Source organism: Limulus polyphemus, unplaced genomic scaffold, assembly GCF_000517525.1.
Source record: "Limulus polyphemus unplaced genomic scaffold, Limulus_polyphemus-2.1.2 Scaffold1255, whole genome shotgun sequence".
NCBI lineage: Eukaryota > Metazoa > Arthropoda > Merostomata > Xiphosura > Limulidae > Limulus > Limulus polyphemus.
In genome coordinates, this window is record NW_013666865.1 from 39,352 (window position 1) to 49,001 (window position 9,650).

A 9,650-nucleotide genomic window follows, 5' to 3' on the forward strand; every position below is an offset into this window, starting at 1 on the left:
GCAGTTCAATTACTCACTATCTATCACACATTACATTCCCCTCTTTTATATACCAGCATACCCTATTTCTAGTAAGAACTTGAACATTCGCCAAAGTACATGATAGTTCTAGAAACGTTGCGTCACGGTGGTCATGTGACTCGCTGACGCAACAATACTTACAAAGAAACATGATCAATCTCATTGTTATGTGTTGGGACAGTCCTATAACTCAAGAAAGTCATTATATGTTAAGCGTAAATTGGACATAAGTATTGGACTCTGTATACTATACAAGGGAAACTTCATCACCTACTATTGGAATGCTTTGTGTACATTTTATGGAACCTTGACCATGTATACTCAGACAATCTTGGCATGAGACTTCAAGGCTACTATCAAATACTGATCCCTGATGTTAGTTTTCTTTTTGCCAATGCAAATTGACTCTGGCAGTGGCAATAAGCTCCACATTGTGCATTTATTTTCCACAAAAAGAACATTTTTATTGATGATTGTAAAACAACTCCAAGAGTGATAATGTTTGTCTCATCCCTACAAAACGTCATTGGCTCCTTAATATATGAACATAAATGTTTATGACTGTAACTTAACCCTATCGCCCTTTACTGCGCATGACACAATGGTTTAGTGTCTTACATTCAAAATGTTATTAAACTATTTTTGTTTATGTTATGCCAATTAGAATAGCATAAAATCTTAGCTAATAATCCATATTTTAATAGTATACAAGTTTTAAGTTCTTAATTCTACAAGGCAATATTTTAAAAATTCTGAATTTCCACTAGTGTGACCCACGTGACACATTTTGTCTTAGCATGCCATCATCCCTATTTTATTCATCACACATCGAAAATGTGCAAAATTAAATGTAAATTACTCTATTTAAGTTCGTTTTTGCTCAGACAGACCATAATTTTTATAGCCTTGTTTGGTTACAGAGCTATCGAATAGCAAATCAGACCCCTCCTGCCACACCCACCTCTCACATCCTCTCTTTCACAATTCGTTGATAGTTCTCTCTTACTTTTAATTATATATTACCTATAACCAATAGAAAGTCAAGGTTTTCATCTAGCAAATGACATATTGCATAATTGTATTCTCAACAGAATATCGTCAATTTTACTCACAATACAAGATTCGTTCCCGTGGGAAAGTTCACGACTAGCTTGAATGAATTTGTAATGGCTCATGTTGCATAGTTAGAAAGCCGGTAACATTTTGAGAGGTAAGTGGATTTATCTACTTTTTGCATGTTATTAGTCTATATTCTTTGGTGCATTATTTAATTAAATAATAATTATCAAGTGTATTACTATCTGTAGTATGAAAAATTAGTATGAAACCCGACAGCAAGAAAAAAGAAGATTGAGTAAATACTTTATTTCTTGTTTTTTATATTTATTCTATATTTATTATTCTAAAAGTAAATAAAAAATATAGATCTTTTAAAGTTATTTAAGGCTAGATAAGGTAAAATAAGTAATAATAACAATATAATTAAAATGGTTCAAGAGACACGCACACGAGCAGCTCGTGTGTAATGTACTTTGATAGAGTAACGTGAGGTGCACGTTCCTCGAGTGATTTACGACTTATAATAGCGCGGATAGTAGTTAAACACGGTTCAAAGGGCAATAAAACAATAAAATTTTATCATAAATAATTGTATACTGTTATTAACTTAGATCTACTTGGTATAAAAGAATGTAGTTTCATGTTACAGTTTGAAGTCATTTTAGAAAGAAAAAAGGGTAATTTAGGTTTATTTCAATTTTGTGTGGTTACGAGGACGGTCGAATTGACAGATCCAATTTTGAGATATGGTAAGGAAAATAACAGGTAAACTATAGAGTTTTCATTGAGAAAAAAACGTTTTAAATGCATTTAGGAGGTTTTAGGGATTACACAAAGGAAATTTGAGATTTTTGAGATGAGAAAAATTATTTTAACATGAAAATTACTTTGCACAAGGAACTATTCAAACCAAATACTCAACATATTAATGGACAAATCTTTATCTTATTTTATTAAAAATACTTCACTAAAAAATTATTTTTTATGTGAAAGACATATAATAATAAAGTGCTAAATTACTATATTACTATATTGAAATATAGTAATATTCTTATCAGAAGTAATAATAGCAACAAAATTAAAATATTTTGTCAAGAACGTTTTTAATTAATTTTATATAAATATAAATGAAGACTTGTATAAGATGTCCAAACATACTTGTTCGAAATGTTATTTATAGAGTGTAATTTGTTTTAAAAACTAAGCTAGATAGATAGGTATCTAGTGATCTTTAGTCTGAACAGGGTAGAATTAAGTGACATTTTGTACGTGAATTAACAATAATGGTATACTGACAAAATCTGATCCTTTAACTGATTGCTGTATGTTTGGCACAGCTTAATCTTACTGAGTATTGAGCATAAAGTATTTTTGTAGTAAAGTACAATGAACTCAGCAAAATACAGAAATTATACACTAACGCTTTTCGTTTATAATCGATATTAAAATCTTACATGCTGAACTGAATTGAACAAGTAGTAATACGGTCATAACGTACAAATGTTGTATAAAAGCTTACTTAAATGAGGCAATCCAGTATTTTTATAAACTAAAATTTGTGGTGTTTTTGTAAATAGTATATTTGTGGATCTAATTCTTATGCTTCATTGTGTTTTATACTTGAGAAATCAGCATCATGTTTTTCAAATGATGTTTTTCATCCATACAATTGAGAAGCTGAGGGATATTCATCTGAAGAAAATGTATTTGTTTAATCAATTGATTGTAAAAGGTTCTTTTCAGAATCATGACATCCTGAGAAAGAGAAAGCTATGATTGTACATATCTACTGATGAAGAGGTTTTCACTTTTAATATTAACAGTCAACCATTGATTTAAGATCATGATCCCCTATCTAATACTTGAAGTTTTGTGAATAAATGTTTTAGTATGGGTGACAGCAGTCTTATTTAGTGTTTGTGATTTTGCTTACATACATTAATGATAGCATATCTACATAGAGACTTGTATTATATGGTTAAACACATTTGTTAGAAATGTAGATAATCAGTTCATGGAGTCTAATTGAGTAGAAAGTATGTAAGAATTGTACACTTACTCAGATGAACATGTCTGGACAAAACTGGAGAAATAGAATATCATGAATACACGTATAGTGTGTTGTAACATTATGTAAAGTGAAAGAATCGATAAACTATAAAAGTTAAATGTTGTGAGATTTTTTATAGAATATATATTCGACTTGATTATTATATTACAAAAAATGTTGTATCTCTTTTTGTAACGTTATGTGAAAACAATGTTGAATTTATCACGAGTCAGTTACATTATAATATGATTTTCAAATCTCATATATTATTATTATTTCACAATTGTTTGTGTTTAATACATACATTATCAAATCTAATTTTTGATGTTCTTGTTTTATGATTCGATTATTTTTAAGTATTGATTTATTGTATAATTGTTTTATATCACATTTAATGTACAGTGTTTACCATTATACAATTTGCTCCCAGTGGCACAGCGGTATGTCTGCGGACTTACAACACTAGAAACTGAGTTTCCATACCCGTGGTGGGTAGAGCAGAAATAGCCCATTGTGTAGCTTTGTGCTTAACTTCAAACAAAGAATTATAAAATATGTTTTACAACAAAATAATTTATGTTCATTAGACATTAAGAATTAAGTTTAGCCTAACTAGTTGATGAATGGATATTTTTATGTCACTTAACTTTGATCTGTACACTCAGATAAAACGAGAAAATGCAATTTCACTTTATATGATGATACAGTTGCATGGATTTGTGAAACAAAAGTTCAAGGTAATACATACTTCTGACCTTGAAATATAAAAGATAAAAGGTAGTATGTTCTTCAAATTCCAAAGCTTGTTGGTTTGTTTGCAATTAAGCACAAAGCTACACACTGGGCTATCTGTGCTCTGCTCACCACGGGTATCAAAACCCGGTTTCTAGCATTATAATTCCGCAGACATACCGTTGTACCATTGGGGGGCTAAAATTCCAAACCTGCTGTATTGTTGAAGTGGGCTGTGTACTATTTACTAAATGAGATTCGTGGAGTACCATAAAACAGTTCTGACGGAATTCCTGCATTTTTGTGACAAGTAGGTGTCCTTGATGTTCAAGGTTAAGTCCTAGATCAATATCATCTGCCAATTTCAGTTATGTGTACAAAAAGGACATGGTTGAATAAACACAAACTGTCTGTAAATACTTATTGTTTAGCATCTCCTGAACATGCACATAAAACAGTATAGTTTAGTCCAGCACTTGTAAATTTATAGTGTTTTTGACCTTTGGTGACCTTAAAATATAGGTCAAGGTCATTTGGAATTTACCCGTATTTGGTACTTCTATCTTAAAAGATTACCATTACCATTGAGAACACCAAGAAAGCTATACATGACCTTGCACATTTTATGATCTTTAGACAAAGAAAGCCAAACTCATACATGGTTGAAATTACCGAGCACTTGTGTCATTTAAGTGATTATTATATTACTAAATATATGTACATCTGCTTATGTTGTTATAGATTCATTAATGACATGCATCTGAGATAGTAAGCAAAAAATCATATTCCTTAAGCATTTTATCGATCATTTATAGAAACACATATTATCAATTATTTGACAAGTTCAATAATGAAGATGAAGACGGTTGATAAAACATTTTAGTTACAAAGTTCGAACGTTTCGGAATAACTTATTCCATTTTCAGCGAAATCTGAAAATTGTGTTACAAAGATGATTATTACTAAAAGGTCAATAGAGGCACGAGCTAAGGTGGTTCTGTGTTTGTATATGTTTCATATAGTGAAGAGAAACATTGTAGAAAACCTCATGCTTTTGTCACAAAGTGTGCGATTTTGGCTTATCTGCCTCACTATTTAAGATGTAATTAATTTTTTTTCTCTTTGTAACATCTGTGTAGAAAAACGTTCACCACCCACATGTGAGCACTCAGATGAAGAACGAGCTTTTATCTGAACATGAGTGACAGACGACTTAAGAAAGCTCTTTAGTGTGGATATCAAATAATCAAAATTTATAAAGTGTATCATTATTCTATTGAGTCTTCTAAATTCTTCACGGGGTATCTAGGTGCAATCTTTTAAAACGTAAAAAGGAAATTTCAGAATGTCTTGTACAATACAAAGAACCTACTTTAAGCTCTGAAGGATAAAATGCTTGGCGCTTTCTTTTGACATGTGAAGTGTTTGTCTGATGGGCTTTGTACTTTTCTTTGAGTGATAAATATTAGATATTTGCCATTTAAACATGTTGTATACATTTTTCATGAGCTCTTGCTTTCCATATTTTTCGGAATATATTGTTGACTACCTGAGGTACCCTTGTCCTGGACGGAAGTTACCTAAATTCATGATTAATGAAAGGTTATCTTAGGACATGAACAGTTGCTTCCCTTATATGTAATTGAAAACGCCCATAAAAATTGCAAACCGCAAAACAGAAAATTTGTATGGACTGTTACTCGAGAGTATGGTCTTTACTGTTAATTTTCATGAAACCTTAATTGCAATAATGCATCATTTTCTGTGTTCCAGATGGCTGTATGTATCATTTCGACAGCACACAAAGCAAAGTTGGAAACTTCTCATCTCCGAATTTTCCCGCTAAATATCCAGACAATCTCCAATGTAACTACCAGTTTGTCGGCAAACCTTACGAGACATTGCGATTAACGTTCTTTTCCTTTGAACTGGAACAACCATATAAAGACGGGTGAGTGATCATCTAGTTTAAAATTGCATATAAAAACATAAGTTATTAAAGGAGATGCTTACAAGACAGATAACTAATGAAAGTTATTGCAAGATAAGCTCAGAATCAGCTAAGAAGAGTAAGCTATCCCAGAAAAACTTTCAAAATAGATAACTAATGTACGTTATCACAGGAAAAGCTTAGAAAGCAGATAACATATTAACATTATTTCAGGATTAGCTCAGATAGCTTACAAAATAAATAAGAAATGAAAGTTATTGCAGGATAAGCTCAAAGGATAGGTAAAAAGAGCAAGTTATTACAGAGGAAAAGCTTAGAAAATAGATATCAAATGAAAGCTACTATAGAATATGCTCGGAATCAGATAACAAGAGTAATTTATCACAGGACAAATTACTAGTTAACTATACTCTTCTTATGTTTTCACTTATGAAGGTTGGTTACCCTCGCTGTTAATCCCAATAGCATGTCATGAGATTCAGCCAGCTTAGGAAATTTATGTTAGTCCTAAATAGATTTATTTGACTAATAATGCAAAACAATCAATATAATAGAAGTATAATAATAATAAATATAACTATAAACTATAACATTAGATATATTTTAACAATCTCGTGAATAATGTTAAAGAAAGTAACAGTAAAGAAATAATATAGTATGTCTGACTTAGGAAACTATCTGTTGACTTGAATTACTGTCATGGAATTAATTTTCATTTGAATTCTCCTCAAATATCCCTAACATGTTTTTTGACCAATGAAAAACTCTGCAGTAAAAGGTTAGAAGAGCGTGCATCTGTGTCAAATTTACTACGATACATTTGATGACGAGGAACCCACTTTGAGACAAATAATGCTTGAATGGGTAATCATAAAACCTTGTCGAAACGTTGTGTTGCTCGTTTAGAATTTCGCGCAAAGCTACACGAGGGCTATCTGCGCTAGCCGTCCCTAATTTAGCAGTGTAAGACTAGGGGGAAGGCAGCTAGTCATCACCACCCACCACCAACTCTTGGACTACTCTTTGACCAACGGATAGTGTGAATGCCTGTCACATTATAACGCCCCTACGGCGTGAAGAGGATTCGAACCCGCGACCCTCAGATTGCGAGTCGAGCGCCCTAACCACCTGGCCATAACGGGCCCCGAAACGTTGTACATTTGCTGTTATGTTAAAGTTAGATTAAAGATTTTTTTTTCATTACCCGTTCAAGCCGTCTCCAAGTATTATTACTACGATACATGCTGTGATTTAGACTGTGTCAACTCAGGAAGCGGTATAAAAAGTTATCCTGATCGTTCAGACACAGGTACTGATTGACTAACTTAGGGGGAGGGGAGAGATGATGAAGTGGAATCAGATGGCGCGTTTATAGGGGCATATTTCTAGGCCACCATGACAGGCAGATGTTATCATGCTACCATGACACTTAACAACGGAAGTTGTCTGCTGTCAGAGAACAGGTTGCTAGATGTGACATTATAGTTTGAGTGTTACTCAACAGAGAGCTTCTTGTTAGCGCCACGAAGTGGCACCAGAGGGCGCGTTAGTATAATATGCGAATCACCAGAGGGCAATGTAGATCAACATGACATTAACATTATAGTAACAATCAAAGTCTTAAAATTAATATTTTATCTAATTTGCATAATGTTATGTTTACAATTGGCAGTACTGAAACGTTTTTATCGAATTTGCAGTTTTGCTATATCAATAAAACATTTAATCTGTAATCTAATAATATCAACTTTACAGTTTTCACTTAAATATTGCGTATGTAGACTGTGTTTCTACAGGCAGATAGTTCAATAAGATGATGAGCTCATTGTAGTGTGTCTCAACGTGTAATTACACCATCAATGTCTAGGTTTAATTATGAATATTTTAAAAATGTAATTTTATTATCAGTAATTTGGCTGAGAATAATAATAAAAATGATTTGACAAGATTTTTCACTTTATTGTATTATTCGATTATAAATGTATATGTGTTATAAAGGTGGATGATGTTACTATACTTCGTTAGAATTACACACAATTTTAACATATCTCAACTTGTGTTTATAGTTTCCATTTATATATTTAACTGTGTTAAATGTTAGTGATAGCATTACAAACACATTTTACGTGCTGCTGAAACGATTTTATCACATGTAATATATAATTTTCATAAATATTGAACAAAACAGTTTGTATAGCCGATTGCATTTTTAAATATTGGATTAGTATACATTTAATGTACTGATTATAGTTTTCGCTTCTATATCTAATTTGTATGACATACGTTTTGCATTCTTTGCAGCTTTTTAAGTAAAATATTTATCGCTAATTCATTTGTTCTACAGTTTTCATTTCTATAACTACTATATTATCATAAACCAAGGTAGTGGTTCATAATGAGAATCGCCCATTTGTTCTTCTTTTATATTTATTATTACTGTTGTTCCACTAGCGAGTATTACAATCAGACCTGGACAATATTGCTAAATGGATCATTTTGCATTGCTCTATTTCTGCAGTTATTTCTGTATTTTTCATAAGCTAAAATATCATAATTCTATTGTAAACGATGTTATCATTACCCCTTGAAATTTGTTTTCTCACAAATATCTGATGTTCCTTTAAGAAGCTTAAGAACAGGGTGAAACAGGAATTACCAGCCAGTAATAAATAAACATTAGATGACTGTAACATGTAGATACTCAATGCTTTGTACACTATACAGTTGGTGTCTTTAGGGAGCCAGTAATAATGAAGTGAAAGAGTTAAAAGAAAAAACAATACACATAACATTAAATTTTAATACACACATTCATAGAATAATGACTTTAAAATGCATGAACATTTACTTGAAGTGATATTTTAGACGTATGTGTTTTATTTGAAAAGGCTGCTTTTCTACTGGTAAAATTTTATACAAGCTTAGTAGGGATTGTGTCTTGGTCTAGGTATATATATATTTGTCCATTGCTATGCATTATATATAGAGAGAGTTTGTTTGTTTGTAATTAAGCACAAAGCTACACAATGGGTTACTTGTGCTCTGCACACCACAGGTTGCGAAACCCGGATTCTAGCGTTGTAAGTCCGCAGACATACCGCTGTGCTACTAGGGGCATATATATAGAGAGATAATTTAGTTACACAGAAACTATAAATTCTCCATGACAAACACCAGCTGCAGCTTAGATTTTTACGTCTTGAACTACTGTGATCAAATAGTCAATAACTAAAGTAAATCATCATGAATTGGATCAGCTGGTATCCACAATAGATATCTATAAGCCGTAGTATAAAAGGAAGAATCAAGCTCAGTTTCGAGCATCGGATCAGTGATTGCCGATCTTAAGTGTCGAATTATATCCCACACCGCTTTATTGCGAATAACCATTGTTGAAGCTGACTATAAGGAGTGGCAAAAGTGAAGCAGAAAATCTGTACCTATACATTTTATTTCCCTTAATGAACTTAAACTTTATCGATTTCCATAAAGCCTTTGATAGTGTCTATCGAGAAACGTTGTGGAAAATTTTGGGACTATATGGTGTACCAGAAAAATTTATAAACATATTCAAAAGTCTTTATGAAAACTCCAGTAGTTGTGTAAAAACTAACATTGGGACCACGGAGTACTTTAATGTATACAGTGGAGTGAGACAAGGTTGTGTGTTATCTCCCTTTTTCTTTCTTTTGGTGGTAGATTTTGTCATGAAAAAAGCGATGAATGTTGGTGATGGGATAATGTGGCGTGATGGAACTTTAACTGATTTGGACTTTGTGGATGATATCGCTTTAATTGGGAAAGATAAGACAGAACATCCAAGATATGACAAGGAAT

At 32.1% G+C, this 9,650-nt stretch overlaps 1 protein-coding gene across 1 annotated transcript in view; it reads left to right on the forward strand.

The window, feature by feature from the left end:
* The window catches only part of LOC106462799 (neuropilin and tolloid-like protein 2), a 108,594-nt gene that overhangs the window by 30,034 nt on the left and 68,910 nt on the right, over positions 1 to 9,650 (forward strand). The window contains exon 4 of the mRNA XM_022390150.1: positions 5,636 to 5,813. Within this exon, the coding sequence (XP_022245858.1) occupies positions 5,636 to 5,813 (178 nt within the window). The remainder of the gene's footprint in view (positions 1 to 5,635; positions 5,814 to 9,650) is intronic.